Here is a 22,899-nt window from a genome sequence, read left to right as displayed (position 1 = left end):
AGAGGCGGGGTGATGTTTTTGTAATCGGTGGAGGAGCCAAACCAACCAATCCTAGAGAATCTAAAGGGTGGTGGCCAATGGGAACATCCTGCATCACCAGCCCCGCCCTGCTGCCGTACCAAGCCGGATCTATTTTTCGTGGCGGAGGGAGGCGGTGGGTTTCTCAGAAATAGACAAGTATAACAACTGCGGTAGATCACAACGGCGACGACGGCGGCGAGGGCGGCGGCCGCACCCGGGCCGGGGGGTGAAGTACGGCTCGGCTCGGCCCCGCGGCTCCGGGGTGAGCTAGTCGGACCCGCTGGACTGCGAACCGAGGGTGAGGGGAGGAGAGCCAGGCTGAGGATGGCATGCAGTGGGGACCTAGGGCTAGGCCTAGGAGGGACAGATGGGCTGCCGCGGACTGGGGGAGCCCTGGAGAACGGGAGGGGCGGAAAGGGAGAGGGGTAAGAGAGGGGTAGGAGGGTGCAGCCCCCCGCACCTTCCCCACACTCTTTCGGGAGGTGCGGATGGGCGTCCCCCCCAAAAGAGAGCGGAGCTGTCTAGACTGGAGGAGCCAGATGGGAGGGGAGCGGAGGGGGAGGGGAGTGGAACAGGAGTGCAGATTGCATTAGGATGGGTACATGAAAGCTGGATTGGAGAATGGGTGGGGGGATCGGGAGAAAAAAAGCTATTTAGAAGGGGGCTCAGGCCGGGAGGAATATGCTTGGAACATACGGGGAGGCAGATAAAGACTAAAGATGGCAGGTTGGAGGGGGGCGAAGAATGAAGGCTTCGTGGGGAAGAAAGGGCGTTGCAGTAATGGAAGCTGTATTTAGAAGGGGCGATGTCAAGCTCGAGGAAATGGACTTGGAACAGATGCGGGAATAGAGGGAAGCCAAAACGATAAGGATGGGGCAGGCATTGATGGAGATTGCATTCAAATTGTGACGGAGGGCTCAGGCTAGTAGGGCTAGACAAGGGGAGTGGACATTTTAAGGTAAAAATGAAGATTGCAGGAAGAGAGGAGGGAGCAGGAGGGGAGGCTGCTTTAGAAAGTGGGCGGAGGGGGACTGCAGACCAGGGGAAATAGACAAAGAGCAGGTTAAAGGGGAGAAGAGAAATAGCGATTTTCTGGGTGGGAGGGAGTGGCAAATATAGATACAATAGCGTATGATTATATTTGTCATAGGAGGGACTGCATAGGAAGCACTTTGAGGTTTGGTGGTTGCTGGGTAAAGCATGAAGGGTGGAGCCGAAGCTACTTGAGGGAATTGGGATCTGAGGCAGGAAGGATAAGGGCTGAATAGGCCACCCAAATGGGTTGCTAAAGGGTTGTGAGGGAAGATGAATATACGGAAGACATTTTGCAGAGCAGTGATCTCAGGATCCTTTTGCAATTTCAAAAATTATTGAGGATTTCCCCAAAGACCTTTTGTTTGAGTGGATTTTATTTATCCATATTTGCCATGATAGAAATGAAGACATTTTAATATTACCTTGAAAATCTTTCAGGGATCATACTTTGAGAACCCTTTTCTAGGGGAAAAATGGAGATCAGATGTCTGGAGGAGAGGGGTGTGGTTTGAGGCTTTTTCAGTTTTGCTGGGAATCCTGAAAACTGGGTCTTGGGGAGCAAAATTGTATGATCTTATTTGGCATATATAACATCTGAAGAAAGGATGTGGCTCCCCCTTTTTTTTCTTTCCTCCCTCCCTTTCCCAGAACTTTTGTTCCTGAGCCCAAATGGCAGCTTGAGCAGTTTTTCTGCCTCTCATCTCATGGGGTAGCAACACCATTGCTACTCTGCTTTCTGAATCCTTGGAGGTGCTTGGATTCCCAATAACCTCCTAGTTACCTAGGAAAATTCTTATTGTGTTAAGGTGGGAGCTAATCTCTAGCACTAATGCTAGTGACCCTGGGCAAAACACTTCCTTTCTGGATTAATTTCTCTTATATAAAACAAGAATGAGAAGAGAATAAGAGTTCTAAACCTGGAATCTTGTCTGTGGATTGATTTTAAGGGGTTCATAAACTTGGGAGAAATTTTTATCTTTATTTTCACTAACTTCTGATTGAAATTTAGTATTTCTCTCTATTATTAAAAGCACTATTCTGATAAAGAATCCATACATTTCACCAGATTGCCAAAGGGTTCCATGACACAAAAAGGTTAACTCTGGACTAGATGATTTCTAGAAAATCTTTTATCCCAGACTCTACCAGACTTTAGAACAGTTGTCAGAGGTGATGTGAGGCTGGGTGATTGGGAAGAAAGCTTGTATATAATGAACTGTGAAAGAGGCTGTAAGTAAATGTGAGTGGGATCATGGGCTCAAAGAACAACAGAATTGTCAGATCTGCTATAACGCGACTTGTATTGATCAGTCATTTCAGTTGTGGGTTTTCTTGGCAAAGACACTGAAGTAGTTTGTCATTTCCTTCTTTAGTTCTTTTTATAGATGTGGAATTGAGGCAAAAACAGAGCTGCATTAAGTGTCTGAGGCCAGATTTGAATTTAGAATGTCTTCCTGACATCAGGCCTAGCCCTCTATCTACTGCGCCATCTAGTTGCCATAATATGAAATAGTATGAAATTTCCTAAACATTGTATATACAAAATCAAGCAGTTTAAGACCACAAGTCTTATGGGGGAAAGGGACTTGGGGCACAACATTAAAAAACTTCATCAGTGATACATAAAAAAGATGAACCAAATGAAAACATTAGCATAGTTTTATCCATCTTAAATGACTAAGAAATGCATGTATGCCTTAATAAATAATGGTGGAATCCACGGTATCTGGCTGCTGTGGCTGGCAAAATTGATGGCTATCAGTCAGAAGAAGGCGTTGTCAGTGGAATTAAGGTCTAAGATTTGGAGACATTTTATCTTGAAAAGAACTGAAAAGAATGGCTACAGATTGTGATTTATTGTAAAGCAATGTGTTTTCTATACTCTCAATGCTGATGACAAACTCAAACATGAACAAATGTGAAATTTAAGTTATTCTCAAATTATTCCCCCAATACATCACTTGTCTTGGAACAGATTTGCATTTTCAAAATGATACTGCATTAATGCAGACAAGATTAGAAGGGAAGCAATAAACTGGAAAAACATTTTTACATTCAAGAGTTCTGATAAAGGCTTCATTTCTAAAATAGTCAATAAAATTGACTCAAATTTATAAGAATTCAAGCCATTGATAAATAGTCAAAGGATATGAACATTTTTCAGATGAAGACTTGAAACCATTTCTAGTCATATGAGAAGGTGCTCTAAATCACTATTGATCAGAGAAATGCAACTCAAGACAACTCTGAGATACTACACACCTCTCAGATTGGCTAAGATGCCAGGAAAAGATAATGATCAATGTCGGGGGGGATATGGGAAAACTGAGACACATTATTGGTGGAGTTGTGAATGGATCCAACCATTCTGGAGAGCAATCTGGAACTATGTTCAAAGAGCTATCAAACTGTGCATACCCTTTGACCCAGCAGTGTTGCTATTGGACTTATATCTCAAAGAGATCTTAAAGAAGGGAAAGGGACTTGTATGTGCAAAAATGTTTGTGGCAGCCCTGTTTGTAGTAGCTAGAAACTGGAAAATGGATGCCCATCAATTGGAGAATGGCTGAATAAGTGATGGTATATGAATGTTATGGAATATTATTGTTCTGTAAGAAATAATCAGCAGGATGATTTCAGAGAGACCTGGAGAGACATTAATTGATGCCAAGTGAGTGAGCAGAACCAGGCAATCATCATACACGGCAACAACAATATTATACAATGATCACTTCTGATAGACGTGGTCTCTTCAATAATTGAGGCCAGTTCCAATGATCTTGTGATAAAGAGAACCATCTAAACCCAGAGAAAGTACTATGGAAACTGAGTGTGGATCACAACATAACACTCTTATTTTGTTGTTTGCTCCCATTTTATTTTTTCTCATTTTTTTCTCCTGTTTGATTTGATTCTTCTTGTTCAGTAAGATAATTGTATAAATATGTATGCATATATTGGATTTAACATATTTCTACCATGTTTAACAAAAAAAATCACATTTCAATTTCTACCAAAAATAAATTAATTAGTTAAAAAAACAAACAGTGTTACAGAACTGAATGCCTTCTTGTTGACATGGTGTCTCCAATGGCAAGAAAGCTGCTAGGAGTGTTGTTGTCTCTTAAGTATACAATCAAGCTCTTCTACAGACCAAAGAGGCATTTCTGATGGACTTGCTCAAGTTTATCATTGACAATAATTTTCTAGTTCTGATCCTATTTATTCTCCAAATACCTTTCTGATTATTTTATTGTCCTGAGGGGACTTTCCTACTGGAAGAAGATCACTGTTCAGTCTAATTCAACTAGCATTTTATTAAGTGCTTACTTTATGTTAGGCACTTATGTATTTCATGATAACAAATATGATTTTCTACATAAACTTGGATCATCACAAATCCATTTTCCACAGTACTATTCTTCCTCAGAATAGTTGGGCCATTGAGATTGTATATGTTGAGCCAAGACCCAAACCTCAAAATGTTTTTGAATGTCTTTCTCCCTATTTATGTGCCACACCTGGTTGGATGACTTCCACATCTCAGGTGCTGACCTCTCTTCTGAAATTTTGCCTGTACTTTTGGCAGCTTGTCAAAGCTGTGGTCCCTTAAATTGTTTCATGCTAAACATCTCGAATTTCTTTCAACAACCCCTCTGTGGCAGGGTTTTAGATCTCCCTGACCATTCTAGTTCCCTTCTCTTTAATACATCTTGGGGTTGGTTACCAGTGGTTTTCCTAAAATGACATATTCATACCAAAATACTGTTTCAAATGTGAACCACCTATAGTTCAAGTTCTGAATACTAGTATTTATGTCTCCAAAGGCTGCATTAACTTTATTGGTTTCCACATATTGCTGACTTAGTAAGTTTGTAGTCTGATATTATCTTGAGGTAGAATATTGGACCCGCGTGTCAGGTTCTCCCTGCTGTCTCCCTGCTGTCCAAATCTTCCACTACTCTTGCTTTTCAGCTTTATGAGATTGTAAATTCCTTGAGAGCATGGGCTGTCTTTTTCTTATCTGAATCTCTAGCACTTTGCACAGTACCTGGCATACATTAGGTGCTTAGTAAATATTTACTGAATTGAATTATATACATGAATTTCTTTCTAGCCAAAATTTCTTCATCTTGTACAGTTCAGTTCTTGTTGTCTCAGGTATGTGACTTTGCATTTATCCCTATTAAATTTTGCCCTACTCAGTTCATTCTCCTCCCACCTTCCCTTGTCAAGCTTAATCAAATCTTTTGGGTTATTGATTCTGTTGAATGAATTTACTATTCCTCTCCAATACATAGGTACTCTCAGTCCCTCTTTTGAACTCTCCCCATCTTTCTCTCTTCCCCCACTTTTCTTTATTTTCTGGCAGCTTCATTTGGCTTCCTTCTAATCTCACCTAAAGCCCTACCTTCTACAAGAAGAGTGTCTCAGTTCTTCTTAATCTTAGTTACTCCCTCTGAGATTATCTTTAATTTAACCTGTATATAGCTTGTTTATACATATCTGTTTGCATGTTGCCTCCTTTATTAAACTGTGAGTTCTCAAGTAGAGACTTTTTTTTCCCCTTTCTAGAACTTAGCCCAGTGCTTGGAACATATTAGGAACTTAATAAATGCTTTTTTGATTTACCTTAACAGCCTCTCATTACCCCTATTTATGATCACTATGCCATCCATCTGTGCCTTCCAATTTTGTCTTATACCTGCTGGGAGTTTGTCGGTAGTCCCAAAAGGAGAAAGGACCTTTGAAAGTTTCCACCTGTGCTCTCTCTCTAAAGCTTTTTCTCCAGTGATTGGAATAGAAAAAAGAGAGACTGACTAAATGAAGACCCGAAGGAGGAAATTGGAACAATTCAGTTGTAGATCTACTGTGATAGAAAGCTTTGTTAGTAGTAAACTAAGGAAGAGAGGGGACCCTACAGTAATTCTGGGCTGTGCACATTGCAGGTACCCAGTAAAAACTGAGTTGAATTTTTTGATTCTTCAGAGATATAAAATAGCAGTTGCATGTGAGCCAGGTGGGTGAATGTCATGGTAACCTGTAAGACTAATTTTTAAGTGTTCTCTTTTCTCTTGGCAGGTGCTTCCCCTTCTATGCCTCCTGGACTTCTAATGTACATTGCTTGCAACCATGCATTCCCTAGTGTTCCTGTGTGCCCGTCAGGTGATCCAGGACCAGGTCTTTGCCTGCCAGGCCCTGGCATTCCTGCCCCAGGAGCTGTATGCAGTGCTATTCAAGGCCGCCTTCTTAGACAGAAAAACATTGGTGCTGCAGAAGCTGGTACAGATGTGGCCTTTCCCTCTCCTGAGCTTCCACCAGCTGCTGCGGGAGAATTCAGATTGTCGTCGGATTCCACTACAGGAAAGGCCAACAAAAGAGAGTGTTCAGGCTGTGATCCTGGGGCTCTCTGCACGACTGAGGGAGCCACCCCCTCGCAGGTAATGTGAGCTGGGGAAACTGGTGTGTAGTGGGCCCAGCAAAAAAAGCATGTAGGATATCTTCCTAGGGCTGAGGGATGAATCACTGATGATATTCAGAAATTTTTTCCTTCAAGATGAGTAATTTATTTAATAACTAAATAAACAAACTTTAATTTATAACAGTTTAAACAGTTACTTTTCTTTCCAAATGCCTTTGTTCATTTTACCCTATATTTGTGCATATATTTTTTTGCTATAGTTTTATTGTTATATATAGCTCCAACTCTGCTTTTTTTGTTTTTCATTTTTTGCATATCTTTTTCTTTTTAGTCCTTATTTATTATTATTATATTATTAGTACTTATCTAGTACTTTGGTTTACTAGAGTTTTTTCAACTATTACCCGATTATTAGATAATACTATACTGTGATTTTCAGCTTTTTACAATGAAAACAACTGCTTTTAGAAATATCTTTAATAAAGAAAACTGTATCAAATAATTTTTTAAAATTATTTAATTCACAGGGCATTTATTAAACAATCTACTATGTGCTATGCATAGAAAATACAAAAACAACCCTTCACTCAAAGACTTTACATTCTGTGGGGGAAATAATTTAAAAATGCAACGTAGCCTTTAAGATTGTAAGGTTTCCTACTCCTTCATAGTGATAACAATATCAAAAAAGGGCAGAATGTACTTAGGATCACCTGGTTTTTAGGTAAATTACACAAACGTGTAGCCATGATCTTTATTTATTTATTTGTTTTTAATAGCTTTTTATTTACAAGATATAGGCATGGGTAATTTTTCAGCATTGACAATTGCAAAACCTTTCGTTCCAATTTTTCCCCTCCTTTACCCTACCCCCTCTCCCAGATGGCAGATTACACATGTTAAAAATATGTTGAAGTATATATTAAATACAATATATGTATACATGTCCATACAGTTATTTTGCTGCACAAAAAGAATCGGACTTTGAAATAGTGTACAATTAACCTGTGAAGGAAATCAAAAATGCAGGCGGACAAAAATAGAGGGAGTGGGAATTCTATATAGTGGTTCATACTCATTTCCCAGAGTTCTTTTGATGGGTGTAGCTGGTTCTATTCATTACTGTCATATTGGAACTGATTTGTTTCATCTCATTGCTGAAGATGGCCATGTTCATCAGAATTGATCATCATATAGTATTGTTGTTGAAGTATATAATGACATGATCTTTATTTCAAGATTAATGAGCAGAGTAAATGCTGGAATTGAATCATATCCATAGTGACAGTTTTTATAAATGAAATCAAGATGTAATAACTTGGCACTAAATGGAAGAAAGGCTCATAAACTTTCCCCAAGAAGCAAATTAAATGGCATAGTTGCTTTCCTGGTGCAGTCACAGGCACTATAAGAACACTTGATCATCTTTCCTAAAAATCTTCACAGAATATGCAAACAGGGAGGCAATGGAAGAAGTCCTGGCAGCTTTTCTCCCTAATTGAACCAAAATTTGTTATTACCTAGGCCTGCTCTTCTTTCCCCAGCACTCTAGCCATTAGTCATTGTAACAAGTATCATGAAAATAATTGCAGCTTTTGTGTGTCATCATTTGTTTCTGAGGACAAAAAGAGAAATTCCATGAAAGGGTAAAAATATTCCAACAGAGTTGTCCAAAAGTATAATGGGGGAAGTTCAGCTTCACTGGTGGCATTCAAGCAGAAGACACTTGCTGGCATTTTGTACTAGAAATTGCTACTTAGATAAGACTTATCTGACATCTCTTGTGAAATTTTTGAAAATGAGAAAGTTGGAAGTAGAGTTAAGGTTTGTACTATTAAAAGAACCAGAAAAAAAGACTTTTAAGGGGAAAATGGAGGGAAAGACATAGATAAGAATAATGCAAAGGGAGAATTTGTGGAAAGGTTGTGATCAGGCCAATGAAAATCATGATAATCCACCTCCTAACATGGAAGTGATAGAATGAGAGGTCTTTTTTTGATGTGGTCAGTCTGGGAATTTGTTTTGCTTGAGTATGTATGTTTATAGGTTTGTTTTTTTGTGGTTTTTTTTTTCCCATTGGGGAATAGAAAGGAGAGAAAATAAATGATTATTAGTTTAAATGATTTTTTTAAAAAATGGTGCCATGTGTGAGGAGCAACTAGTAGGTTAATGTGTAACTGAATGGTACAGTGTATGGAGGGTTGTAAAATATGTAAGACTGGAAAGGTAGGAAGGGGCTAGGTAGTGAAGAGCTTTACATGCCAAAGAGAATTTTCTATTTTATCTAATAAGATATAATTTGGTATGAATAAATGTGTAAAACTTTACAGTTGGGTAAAAAAAAAAATCACCTGCTTAAGTAGAAGATGTCAGAGTGATAATTTGATTCCATTTTGTCTGAATTTGTCTGAAAAAGACCTAGAAGTTTTAGTGGATACTAAACCCAACATGAGTCAAGAGTGTGATACGGCAGCCAAATAAATTAATGCAATCTCCACTTTCACTGAGAGCCTCATTTCTAAGCATTAGGTAATAGTCCCTTTGTATTCTTCTCTAATCAGGCCATCTTGGATTGTTGGGCTCAGTTTTGAGCTCTAAAGTTTAAGAAAGACATTGGTAAGCTCAGGGTGGTAGGGGAAACTCGAGGCCTTGTCACATGAAGTTCAGTTGAGTTTGACTAAGAGAAGACGTGGGGATATCCTAACTTACTTCTAATATTTGAAGAGCTGTCATGTGGGAGACATTTGTCATATAATAGAATGTGTAAAAGTTGCAAAGAAGCAAATTTACACTTAATATTGGACAACTGGAGCTGTCTAAAAGGCAAATGGGCTATCTTGAGATGTGCTGGATTCTCCTTCCCTCCCAGTTGGAGGTCTTTTAGCAGATTCTGGGTTACCACTTGTTAAGTATAATATAATGGGCATTCTTTTTGGGAATAACTTGGATTGGATTGATATCATAATCTTTTTAAACTCAGTTCTGTCAAGTGACAGATCAACAGAATATAAAATACTAAAAATGTTAACACTCCTAAAAGGAAAAAAATTAAGAACTTAACATTGGAAATTGAGGTCAAGATAGTATTTGGAGATGGCCAATATTATTGGCAATTAGATTGTGTAGCCAATAGAATGCCAGATCTGGTGTTAGGGAGAATTGAGTTCAAATACAGCCTAAGACACACTGGGCAAGTTATTTAATCTCTGCTTACCTCAATTTCTTCATGTGTCAAATGGAGGTAATAATAGCTACTTCTCAGAGTTGTGAAGATCAAATGAGATAATTACATAGTGCTTAGCATTGTGTCTAGCATATAAGCACTATAAAAATGTTAACATAGAAAATCTAGCCTTTAATAAGAAGACGAATTAACTTGAATCATAGGAATTGTTTTTGTTTTTAAGTTAATACCAGAAAAGATCAAGGAAGCTTAAAAAATATATTCTGTTTCTAACAAGACATCATCAGATATTTTGGAATTAATTGATCTAGACACTCATTTGATCTTTTATAAAAATAGTTATAAAACTCTATTGACAAAAATGAAAGCCATAGAAAGTTAGAGGGACAGTTGTTATTTACATTTGGATAAGATCAGCATAGTAAGAAATGACTATATTTTTGGAGTTAATTCATAAATTTATTGATGAAAATTATTAATGAAAATATCAATAGTTTATATAAAAAATAAGAGGGCAAGAATATTTAGCTTGGGTCTGGAATCTGGAAGAAGATGATAGAAATGGATCTATTATAAGGCAGTTACCATCAAAACTACCCAAAATTTAGCTACAGTGCTTTAAGGGTTCTTGATTTCATCATTGTATGAACTCTTTATCTCTGTCTGTTTGTGATAAGGATGATAGCCCCTTATGGTCTTATTAAGCACTTTCATGAATTTTAACCTGCCTCCTCATCTAGTAGTTACCTTTTTAATTTTTTAATCCAATTTTCTGCTCACTTCCTTCTCTTCTACTAAGAAATTAAAAAAAGAAAAACAAAATAATAAAACAAAGATCATTAAATTATTCCCACATTTTAGCCATATCCAAAAAAATAAATATAATTCAATTTGCACTCGAGTCTTTTTACTTCTCTGTCTGGAGGTGAATTGAATGTCATCATGAGTCTTCTGTAACTGTGGTTAGTTCCACTGTGTTGATCAGAGTTCAGAAGTCTTTAACAATCATTTGACTTTATAGTACTATTGTATTTGATAACTATTCTAGTTCTACTTCTTTCATATTGCATCTGTTCATACAAGTCTTTCCAGGTTTTTCCTAAAACTATCCTCTCTGTAATTTCTTACAGAACAATAGCATGCCATCATATACACATCCCCTATAATTTGTTCAGCCATCCGCATGGACGCCTCTCAGTTTCCATTTATTTCTTTGCTACCATGAAAAAAAAGCTATTACCATTTCCAAACTTAGCTGGGCTAAGAGATAAAATATAAAATCTATGTCTTAAACTGGACTTAAATTCTTTTTTACTCAGCTGTCAAAGCCTGGCACCATGTCATAAATGAGGCACCAAAGTAAACCTTAGGTGGCAGAAGAACTAATACCTAGCCAAAGAGGGCTCCTAGAAATAAAACCAAATATATACAGAAGATTAATGTTTGGTAAAAATCAAATGTTTGGAAAGTAAAAACCAGGAAACAGAATCACTAGTTATCAAATAAAGGGAAAACCAGATAATATTTTCAGTCTTTTCTAGGCCTCTAAAATACTTTGGCTTAACAAGTAGAGCCAGTGGATTGTACAGCTTTAAAATAGCTAGGAAAATGTATATTCATCCTGAACCCATTCGAATTGTGCCATTCAGCATGGTCATATTAATCTAGGAACTTGACCTTAGAGCCTTTCTATTTCATTTATTCCATGGATGGTAAGATCCTTCCTCAGACATTCCCTTTTTCCTCTGGAGGTTAAAAAAATAAGTCTGAGACTCAAGAGTGATGATTTCAAGCACAGTCAAGCCAATTATTTTTTCCCTTGTGGCAGATACTTAACGAGATCCTGTTGGAATGGCTGTGTGCCGTTCCCTCCATAACTCTCCGTTCCTGACTGTATTATAGTCCTATTAACTTCTTAGAGGGAAATCGAGAACAAATTGGACAGATTGTGCCTTTTAGGGTAGTCAGCCATGCAGTGGTGGTTTCTAGGACAGGTCTCACCTTGTCCCCTCCTTTCTTTAGGAAGCTGCAGTTGCAGTTGTTGGACATGACAGGAATTCTGGATTCTGGCTATGAGGAAGACCTCACAACCATGACCATGTGGTCCCGTACTGTGTCTGTGATCCAGACCTGCATCATGGGTCAGCTGAACAAATCTTTACGACAGAGACGGCGGCGGGCCAAGCGCAGGAAGGCGGTCCCGCCCATCTACACTCCGACCCCCATAGAGGTTCGGGTGGATCTCCGGGTGACCCACAGCTCCTATGGCTTTCTGAAGGACACACTACAGACGAGTGCTTTCAGCCCTCTGCGCCTCTGCTGTCGAGATTTCCGGGCTGAAGAGCTCCCTTTGAACAGCACTGTCGACATGTTGGAGTTACTGGACCCCATGCACTTGCGCCGAGTGGACCTGTGTTTCAACAGCCTCGAGTTATCTGGCCTGTGTGAACTCATGGCTTCGATCGTGAAGTTCAACAACTTGCTGAGCCTGAAGCTTCAATACAGCTATGTGGACCTCTGGCAGCTCTCCTCTGAGGCAGAAGAGAGCTTCCGTTTGTTTATCACAGAGCTTAACAAGTTGAACCGCCTCAGAGAACTCAATTTGGGTTCCTCTTGCCTTTCTGGTCGGCTGGGTCAGTTGCTCAGGTAAATGGACCTGGGAGACAGCTTTATTCTTATTGTCTTGTGCTCGTGACAGTTCAGTGACTCCCTCTTCCATGGCCTACGTTATGCTGATTTCACTAACTCAGTTCTTGATTGCGTCCATGAGAAAATGTTACAAGATGTAGTCCTTGTAATCATCTAGATGGCTAGAGATCTTTTGATATCAAAACTTACCTAAAAGTCTTCCTACTTTTACCTTCTTAAAGCCTTGCCAATTCTTTTTCTTTTTTTTTGGCTAAGGCAGTTGGGGTTAAGTGACTTGTCCAGGTCACACAGCTGGGACGTGTTAAGTGTCTGAAGCCAGATTTGAACTCATGTCCTCTTGATTTTAGGACTGGTGCTCTAGCCACTGAGCCATCTAGCTGCCCCAACAATTGCTGCTTATTATTTTTTTTTTTGGCTGAGGCAATTGGGGTTAAGTGACTTGCCCAGGGTCACACAACTAGGAAGTGTTAAGTGTTTGACTTGTCAGTTCTTTATGCCTCTAAAAGTTTCATAATCTTAATGATCATTATAGCATAAGGATTTTTATCCTTATTAACCTGTTTTTTTTTACTGTGTTCTTCCCCATTCCTTCAATGCCCCTGTGGCCAAAACCTGTATCTCCCAGCAGGGGGCAAAGCTTTTTGCAGACCAAAATTTCACTTGTCCCTCCAGTATGGGTGAATCTCTGGGTTTTGATAGCAAATAATGGCTCGTCTTTCTCTTTGCAGTGCCCTGCAGGATCCCCTGGAGAGCCTGGAAGTGGCCTTCTGCTATCTCCTCCCCACAGACTTGAGGTACCTGGCCCAAAGCCCACACGGTCCCCACCTGAAGAAGTTGGATCTCAGCGGGAACAACCTTTCAGGCGCCCTCCTGGGCCCCTTCCAGTCTGTGCTGAAGGCCGTCTGCGTCTCTCTGACGCTCCTGAATGTGACTGAATGTGAGCTTATGGATACCCACCTTCTTTCCACTCTTCCAAGCCTGTGCCGCTGTGTTCATCTCCGCTACCTTGGTCTCTATGGCAATCCTCTCTCTACCTCTGGACTTAAAACCCTTTTGGTCCGGTCAGAGGTCCTGTCTGAGCTCCAGCTGGTCGTCTATCCATTCCCCGTGGACTGCTATGAGATTTTGCCGTGGCCACCCCCTGCTGCTATCCTGCTGGATGAGGAGAAGTTTGCCCACGTTCAGGCTGAATTACGCCAGATGCTCCTGTCAGCTGACCGCACTAATGTGTTGTGGACCACGGATGTCTACGGTCCCAACATGCCTGACTACTTTAGCTTATAACTGGTGGTCTGCTTGCCAGGGATGGAGAGGACCTTGTGGCCATCCATCCTCCCTGGATTGGAGAGGCTGTCACCGGTAGTTCCGGTGCTGATTCTTAGGGGCCCACAAGGAGTCTTGAGGCCTTCTCTCCTGCTGCTTGTCATCTTTAAATACTAGGAATTCCGGCTTGTCTAGCAGGGGCATGGAGCTAACTTTCTAGTTTGGGGATGGGAGGGTTTGGGGAGGGTATTTCTGTTGGAGTGATATTTATGAGAACCCACCAGGTTTATGAAAACCTAGGTTACCTTCTAGTCTATCAAAAGTGGGTCGGAGGGGCTTACGGGGTCCTATCAAGGATACCAGATGAGCTAGGCCAGGTATTCAGAAAAGGTTGTCCTGACATGTGTCTGGTTTACTCTCTTATACTCATTCCAAGGGTGTGGAGAGAACCTTCATCTTTTTCTACTTTATAAGGCTTATTCCTGTGTCCTCAGGACATACTGGGCTGATTTAACCCAGGTGAGCACTTAAAAGTCTTATAGTGTTCAGTCAATGGTTAAGTATACCAAGGAGACTCAGGAGTTTTCCCTGGCCAGTTTGGAATGCTGGTGTTAGGGTTTGCTTTCCGAGTCCCCATGGATCTAACTCTAGCCATTCTGTGGGCTCCATATGCTTACTTTAGTTCTGAACCATAATGACATTTTTGTGGATAAAGGACTAATATTATGAACAAGTAGCATGAACTTGCTTAGCATTCCCCCTTAAATTCTGTGGGTGTTTGGGGATATTTGAATTAACCGTTCAAATCACCAGTGTTGTACCAGAATAGAAATCTCTATCTTTAGATTGTGAGGTCCCCCTGTGTTTTTTGATGTCTTCTTTTTGATATATATTTCCTATTGTATCTTCTAGGTGATTGTGTAAGAGCTGGAATGTTCTCCAAAAGGCTCCTTTTTCCAGGAGTCTTTTCCCAGGTTTTTATCTGAATTCTTGTTCATTTTAGGAGAAGATGTCTAAATTGTGGTCCATATTTAAGGTGGGTTCCCATTGGGGAAAACTTTGCATCACATAGGAACTAGGTGTGAATCCTTCTTCTTGACTGAAGTTATCCTTAAATGAGTGCCCTTTTTTTATTTAAAAGGGGTTCTGTTCTGCCAGGGTGTTCCAGGGGGCCACTAGAGTTGAGGGTCGGGTTCTTGGATTTCTTTATATTCTTCACATAACACATTACAAACAGCAACATATTATACCTTTCCAAGTTAGAAAGCTTCATTCTAATAAAATCCAAACAAGTTTCTTACTGTTTGGATTTGATTCTGCAGAGCCAGTAGCTTGGCCACCATTTGGCATAGATCCAGAAGGCTTTGTTTTGCCGGAAATTCTCCTTTGGTTGCTATAGGGAGTGATCTGTTTCTTGAAGGAACATTAATGCTTGGCAAGTAAAGTTAGGTAAAACCTGCATCTCCTGCTGTTCTTTGAAGGGGGTGTATTTTTATTGCTTATGCCTTCTACTTTTGCATATGTGTTGAAAACTCCTTGCCAGTTACAGCATATTGCCTGGGTGAAAACTAAGTGATAATACTAAAAGTAAGCCAGCTTGGATTTTATATCCAGAAAGCAGTTCAGTGATTAACAATAAAAATACAGTTATACATATACACCTTTTCTTAGCATGGTTCACATTTTCTTTAGTTCCTATTTTAATCTCAAAAGCATAGTTGTTAACTCTAGACAAGTGAGAAATCTTGAATGATTTTGGAATAAATTAGTCTCCAAATTATTCCACTTCTAGGATAACAGTGTACATGTAATTCACATAAAGAGCAGATGCATCAGTTGGCAGAATATTTTCTTGTACTTTAAACTCCCACATTGCATACAAAACTTTTCATACCTTTGGACACATGTACACATTTAAAATTTACTTGAATAATTATTTTTCAAACTATTAATTTGCCTGAAGAAAGGACTCAAAAATATTTGCTTCCTATGCAGTTATTTTTCATTCTTTCAGATGCTTAAAGTTCTCCCAGTACTTGTGAAATGAACTCAGAAATTATCAGGTAAATACTTCTTCCTCTATCAGTTAAAAAACTATCTTATTACTCTTTAATACATTCAGGTATAATGATTGGATTTCTAGAATGCCCGTGTTCATCTATCTGCTTCTTTTGTGCTGGGGTTAACACTAACATTCTTAAGATTATATCTCTACCCTTATAATCTGTGGCTAATATAGTACATATAGTCCTGCTGTTAGTTCATTTTAAATATTTTTAGAAGGCATCGTTTTTCTGATTCTGAGTCTGATTTCAGGGGATTGACCTGAATAATTCTGCTGAAACTAAGAACCTCTCTAATCTAAGGAATAGATCTAGGGTAGGAGTTTTTAACATTTTGTGTCATGGACCCTCTTGTTACTGATGAAGCCCATAGATCCCTTTTCTGAATAATGTTTTTAAATTCAGAGTAAAATACATAGAATTACAAAGGAAACCAGTTATATTGAAATGCAGTTAAAATTTTTTTAAACAAGTTCATAGATCCCAGGTTAGGATGTAGTTTAAAGGTGACATTGGGCAACCAACTTGTATCATGGTTTAGTTATGGAGAGTAGGGGTAATAGAGTGTCTGCCATTGTAACCTAGGAAATCATGTGTCTGAATTCATTGTAGTTTTTTTTTTTTTTTTAACCCAAGGGGTTCATACTTTTTTGATAGATTTAATTGAATTGGACACTTACATAACATGACTCAGGTTATTTTGGGAGCTTTGAATTTTTTTAAGGATCCACATAAAAGGAATTTTTTTAATACCAACACTAGGTGGACTTTTAACACTTGGGTAAATATAATTTTATTTGCTTCAGAAGACTGTGTATATAGCTCAAGGTTATCAAAGGGCAAATCAGTAAGAAAGAGTTCTTCATGCCTGACTTGAAATATGCTAACCTGAGAATAGACTAGAAATCCCAGTTCTCAACCATTTTTTGGATCAAAGGGTCAAACATAAAATTTTAGTTGGGAACCTTAGAAATTGTCTTAGTCCAACCTCCTGATGTTATAAATTAGGAAACTAAAACCTACAGAAGTTGCAGAGCTAGAGTTCAAATTCTTATTTTCTGATCCCTAATTCATATATTTCTTATGATACTATGCAGTCTATTTTTCTTGTTCAGACATAATGGTGATTTTTTCTCTTAGCTCTTGGTATAGCTCTGGTGCCTTGATATGTGACTGTTGTGGAACATTATTAATACAATTGCTGGGGGTTCCGTGTAGGGTTTGGTGGGAGACATAATCATGCTCATTGGGTAAGAGAATGCAGTACCCTCAGTCCTAGTAGCAAGAAAAGGTTTCTTGGGGGAGAGAGATTGCTTTTTTTTTTTTTTTTTTAATTTAAGGGACTCCCAGGGAATAAATAGGAATATAGAGCAGCTTTTTTCTACCATACAGAGGAAGTGAAAGGAAATGGGTGTTAATTTTGAAGATTTCAGGGAAGATGGTGAGACAAAAAGTAATGTGGGGTATCTAGCTTAGAACATGCCCTCAATGAAAAATGAAAATGTTGAAAATAAATATAACCAGAATATTTAAAATCAACCTGAATCTAAAAAAGAAAATGAAAGTGGTTGGTGAAAACACAATTTGAAAATTCTGCAGTACAAGTAATAATGTCAAAGCACCAGGAACATATGAAGGTTGGGGAGCAGAACTCACTTGATAACTAATGGACAAGAGAGATTGGATATATGTTTTTAAGGACATGAAAGGCCTAATCTTAAAAGGAAAGAGGACAAATTCAAGAAACTTTCCTGGATAGTTCTGGATCTTTAGCAGTAAAGACTAGGATAATCGGGAATCAAATTTGGCATTGAAAATATGAAGGATCATTCAGAATTAAAGTGATAAAAGTCAGATCCAGTTCTTGGAACAAGCATTTCCAAGATTAAAGTAGGGTTTAAATGGACCTTGAACTTACTGTTAAGGGGTTTGTGGGTTTTAACTGGGCCTGGCTTAGGATCATCTATGCTACAAAATGTAGAAACAGCTGAATATAGAAATAGTTTTCTGAGAATTTAGACAAGTTTTCCATATCTGAAAACAAAACCAGTTTTAGAAATTGAAGAAATTCATTAGCTTTTGTTGTTGAAGAAATCGCACCAAAAGATTCCATGGCACAAAAAAGTGAAATTCCCAAAATCAGATAAAGGGAGACTTCTCCAAGCAACAACAAAAAAAGAGTATAGATAATGTGCTTCAGAAGTCTTAAGTGAAGTTTAAAGCTATAATAACATGAAGCCTCTAGTGCTTTAGCAATATTTTAAAATTTTTTGGCACATCCTGTATAAAAGATTACAACCTCTAATTATGTACAGATATAATAGGAGATGAAAGAAAAGGCCTCCAAACATCATAAAACCAAAACATAAAACATGGGGTAAAATCTGGGGGTAAATAGAGTGCCAAAGAACTAAACATCCTTTCTGAAGTCAGAAGAATATCCATATAAATAAGTAATACAGAAATCATTATGAGAAGACCATATTCATTTCGTCTCCATAAGTTTTTGAAATGTGTTGGGACAACATCAACATATTTAAAGACATAATATTAAACAATTAAGACCAGGGATGCGCTTTACATTTGTTCAGTTATTAGATGAGGAAATAGATTTAAATTTTACAAGTTCATACAACATAAAATCAAACATAAGCAATATAATGTTTTTATTTTTGAAAAGGAGATATCAGTGAATTATTTTGTGAATTTAAGACAATAATACAGAAGGGATATGGAGAGGAAAGAGTAAACAAACTTCGGAACACAGCTCTAAGTCTCTAAAAGAAGGGGAGAAGATGGGTCTACGGTCATATGAGTGTACACACCTATGTAAAATTATAATAAATAATACAGTTCCTTCTGATTAGAAAAACCTCCTAAAAAATTCATTTCTAGTTTTCAACAAAAATGGATTTTTAAAAGGATAAGATATGTCACATATTATAGTTAGAACAGAAAGTATTAACTCAAATCCTATAAAAGTTATATGTCAATAACATGTCTTCATGAAACACTTAAAAAATGAAACAGATAATAGTAGTTCACATTTCTTTAATGTCTTAAGACTTGAAGAGCTCTATCTTCATAATCCCATTTTACAGATGAATACATTGAAGCCCAGAAAGTTGAAGTATTTCAGAGTGCCCAGAGTCACATAGGTAATAAGTATTCTGATACGTTTATTCATTTAGAGTTAGAAATTTTTACATAATGACATAGCTAGTTCTGGCTAGTACTTGAACTCATGCTTTATGACTCCAAGACCAGTGTGCTTTTGATGATACCGTGTCACTTTATAAAAATCAGCAGTCTATATGCTAATACAAGAAAAACAGGGCCATCCATTAAAAATAGCAAATTTAATTTTTCTGATTTGAACTCTGTTTTGAGAGAAGTAGGAATGTTATATGTGAAAGGCATAATGAATAACAAAATGAAAATGATGATGAATAGACATGCCTCAATAATATAATTTGTGGAAGAAAAAGCTACAGTTCTGCAGGAACAAAGAATTAATATTTATGGTGTCTCACATCGTCAGAAAATGACCAAATAAGTAGAAAAATCACATACTTAACAATGTAAAGAAAACACTATTATGTACTCTTCAGTACTAATCAGTACTTTCAGTAGTATCCAGCTTAAATTCACTACCCCATTTTATAAATGAAACTGAGAAAAAGAACAAGTTGTAGAACTTTAAAACATCAGGTAATACTGTGCATAGTTATAATGTCACAGAAATTAAGTAACAAAAAAGCCAGATAGTTATATAATTACAACATCTAAATTAACTCAGCAAGACATTAAAAAAAATTGAAAGGATCAATTCTTGAAAAAATACTTAGGAAATAAAATCAGTTTTTTTTCCTAAACATGGTAGTATACTTTGCCTGTTTTCTTGTTTGTTTTTTGGGGGGCAAAGCAGATATAATTGAGAACTGCATGAAATAGTGGAACACCTGCCTCAGAGTTAAGAAGTCTTGGGTTTTAGAGTCCTGCTTTTGACAGATGAGATATTTGACCCTGGGTAGGTCAGTTAACTTCAGTGTTTTAGCCAGTTCTCTAAAACTGAGTTATAGTGAAAGTGCTGGCTTTTTGGGAGAAGTTGTGTTAGTGAAAGCAGAGGTCCAGATCTTAACCCCTGTGATCTTAGTCTCAAAATAAGATGGAAGGCATTTAAGCCAGACTTAACATCAAATTAATCAAATTATTCACCATGATAAAAGGTTTATTCAAAGTTTAGAAATGTTCTTAATTTAAAGTTAAGGAAAGAGACAATATTCCTTTTATGTTTGTAGTTGTTCTGATATTGAACCAGCCCTGCATTCCTGGTATAAATCCTTGTCATAGTGTATGATGTTTGTGTTATTGCTGTGGTCTCCCTGCTGGTATTTAAAATTTTTGTATTAGTAGTCAAGTATTAATAGAAAAAACCATTCCTATTAAAAATTGTAAGAAAATGCCTGCTAGACATTACTCTGTGACAAAGTACTAGAAAAACTAGCAGTTTAAATAAAATATTAAAGAGAACTTGGAAAGGCAAACATTGGAAAGGAAAAGATCACTGAGTGATAGCATTTTTTTTCCAATATTTTATTTTTTTCCAAATACATGTAAAAATAGTTTTCAGCATTCATTTTTGTAAAACTTTTTGTTCTAAATTTTTCCCCCTCTCCAAAAGAACAAGCAATCTGTTATAGGTTAAATATGTGTAGTCCTTTTAAACATAATTCCATATTTATCATGTGCAAGAAAAATCAGACCAAAGAGGGGAAAAACATGAGAAAGAAAAAAAAGGTGAAAATGATTATGTTTTGATCCTTATTTAGTCTCCCTAGTTCTCTCTCTGGATGTGGTATTTTCCATCCTAAGTCTATTGGAATTGCCTTGAATTACTGCATTGTTGAAAAGAACCAAGTCCATCACAGGTAATCATCACCAAATCTTGTTACTGTGCACAATGTTCTAGTTCTGCTCAATTCACCACTGAGTGATGTAAACCTAGAAAAGTTAAGAGATTTTATTAATGATCAAATTAGAGCAAAGTAATAGGTTATAGGATAAAACATATCAAAATTGTTCACATTATGTGGCAACAATAACAGAAGAATCAATGATCCCATTTAGATTACTGACATATATGTGTGAATATTCACAATAATGAACAAATGAAAATTTTATGTAGGAAACTAAAGCAATGAGAAAAATTTTAAAAATAGGAATCTTCCTTGTCTGGAGATGGGGAGAAAAGTGGTGTTACTGACCCAATTTATATGAAGATTTAATGTGATGTTGATGATACTGCTAATTTATATAGAGCTGATTAGTATGTTTTACTTGGAAAATAATGGGGCAAATAAATACACCCATCAGAGGTTATACTGGGCGGGGGGGGATTTTAGGGGGGAGGAGTTCACAAAAGAATCCTTAGAGTCATTTTTTTAAAAGTCCCAAATTATTAAAGCTTGCACTTGTACAGAAATCTACATAAAAGGTTAACACAGAGTAAACACCTATTTTAATAGGGAAAGGAATAATTCAACAGTTGTTTTTGAGGAAAGTAATAAATATGAAAGAAAACAATTTCAGATCCTTATATGATACTCGGTGATATTGTCCAACTAGATTGATGAGCTACATTTTTAATCTCATTTTTTACGTGGTTGAGAAGTACATTAGCATACTTGTCCTAAGTGTGGAGACGAATTCTTGGTAAAATAATAGATTATTTGAAATAAAGTTATCAGGCTTGACTATACACCAAAAACATGTTAGTATATATAAGGGTAATGATGAGAAAAAATTTCATCTTGATTATGTTATGAATTTATAATGGCAATACCAAGTTCCTATTGAGCAAATGGCCAAAAGATATGTCTAGGCAGTTCACATGACAGAAATCCAACACCGTGTTTGAGAAAAATGTAAAGAAGTCAGCAATTCCAAGTTAAAGATACATATAATCATTGTTCAAATGTTTGAAAGATGAGTTAGGAAGATTGTTCTTTGGTTCTAGAGGAACCAGGAAAAATTGAAGAAGTTTAGAGGCAGTATAAACTTGATTAAGAAAAAAGTCAACAAATAGAATTGTCCTGTTGTGGTCTTTAGTCTTGATGGTAACTTGGACATGTTCTCTTTAGTTATGGTTAGATACTCTCCAAATTTCCTTCTGATTATGTGATACTACCAATGTGATACACCAATTTTGGGAAAACTTGGGAATTATGAAAACTCAGTGGTGGGAATGGTAAGGGAACAGTGTTGTTGACCTTACAAAGGGATTATTATATTATTTTTTTAATTGTAGGCAATCAGGGTTAAGTGACTTGCCAGTCACACAGCTACTCAATGTTAAGCATCTGAGGCTGGATTTGAAATCAGATCCTCCCGACTCCAGGCCAGTGTTCTATCCATTGCTCTATCTGGCTGCCCCAGATTATTCTTTCTGAAGTACAAATTGGCAGTGCTTGGCAAGAATTATAAACTTGGCTATAGTTGTGATTCAATGAGTCATCCTAATATTGGGGATCTCCACCCAAGGAAATATCTTTAAAAGAAATGGTTAAAAATTGTTTAAAGCTGTGTTATTTGTAATAATGGAAAAACTGGAAATGGTCTAAATGCTCAACTGTTGAGGAATGGGTGGGTTAGAGTCAGGGAGAATATGGCACACTAACATTAAGGTGACTTTCCATGCAGTATAATAAACACTAAGAATATGTGGAAGTGAAAGTACAAAATGAGTAATTTCATTTGAAAAAATCAAAACTGAAGTGCCATTTAAAAAATTGTATTTTCAAGTCAAATACCACATTCATAGAAGGAATATAGTTTATGTGCAAGTGTGTATAGATATGTTAATATAGAGAATCCGAAGGATCAGGAGAAAGCTGATAAGTTGCCATTGCTATGTGCATGTTTAAATATACTTTTTGTTGTTGTAAAATTGAAATAGATGCCAAATAAAAATTTTTGAAAAATACAATCTTATTCCTAATTCTTGAGTCCTTCAGGATGGAACTTTTAACCATCTTACTGGGTTTGGTTGGTTCTAGGATTGGGTAGAAGCCATGTCAGGGCTGGTTCCTGAACATCCAGCATTCTAAAATTCCCCTTTTGATAAAGGGAACTAGTCCCATTTACTCAGGTACTGGAAATACAGGGGAGGAAGTATAGATAAGGAGTTATCTCTTTACCCTTTATTGTCTTCTGTGTTGAAGATCTTTGGGTACTGAATGTAATAGATGAGTGAGAGTTCC

At 37.4% G+C, this 22,899-nt stretch overlaps 1 protein-coding gene across 3 annotated transcripts; it reads left to right on the top strand.

The window, feature by feature from the left end:
- The first annotated feature begins 137 nt into the window (after window positions 1–137).
- Window positions 138–22,625, top strand: LOC127544580 (leucine-rich repeat-containing protein 14-like). 3 transcript variants are annotated; one of them, XR_007949479.1, is made up of 5 exons: window positions 138–319; window positions 6,139–6,497; window positions 11,685–12,308; window positions 13,040–14,610; window positions 15,589–22,625. XR_007949479.1 is itself a non-coding variant. In XM_051971257.1 (4 exons), exons 2-4 carry the CDS (start codon window positions 6,190–6,192, stop codon window positions 13,593–13,595), a joined length of 1,488 nt encoding a protein of 495 aa, XP_051827217.1. In that variant the 5' UTR covers window positions 138–283; window positions 6,139–6,189; the 3' UTR covers window positions 13,596–22,625. The 3 variants fall into 3 exon arrangements, 2 of the variants coding, with proteins under 2 accessions (XP_051827217.1, XP_051827216.1); XM_051971257.1 differs by having other exon boundaries at window positions 138–283; window positions 13,040–22,625; XM_051971256.1 differs by having other exon boundaries at window positions 13,040–22,625.
- Window positions 22,626–22,899: the final 274 nt, after the last annotated feature.

Source organism: Antechinus flavipes, chromosome 1, assembly GCF_016432865.1.
Source record: "Antechinus flavipes isolate AdamAnt ecotype Samford, QLD, Australia chromosome 1, AdamAnt_v2, whole genome shotgun sequence".
In the NCBI taxonomy this organism is placed as follows: domain Eukaryota; kingdom Metazoa; phylum Chordata; class Mammalia; order Dasyuromorphia; family Dasyuridae; genus Antechinus; species Antechinus flavipes.
The sequence above is the reverse complement of the archived record's forward strand: the minus strand, read 5'-3'. Positions and strand labels throughout refer to the sequence as shown.

Bases quoted from the DNA above. Each gene is read 5' to 3' on its own strand.
- LOC127544580 (XM_051971257.1), top strand. From the start codon at position 6,190: ATGCATTCCCTAGTGTTCCTGTGTGCCCGTCAGGTGATCCAGGACCAG. The intron at 6,498-11,684 runs GTAATGTGAGCT...TCCTTTCTTTAG, and splicing joins AGGGAGCCACCCCCTCGCAG to GAAGCTGCAGTTGCAGTTGT. The intron at 12,309-13,039 runs GTAAATGGACCT...TTCTCTTTGCAG, and splicing joins CGGCTGGGTCAGTTGCTCAG to TGCCCTGCAGGATCCCCTGG.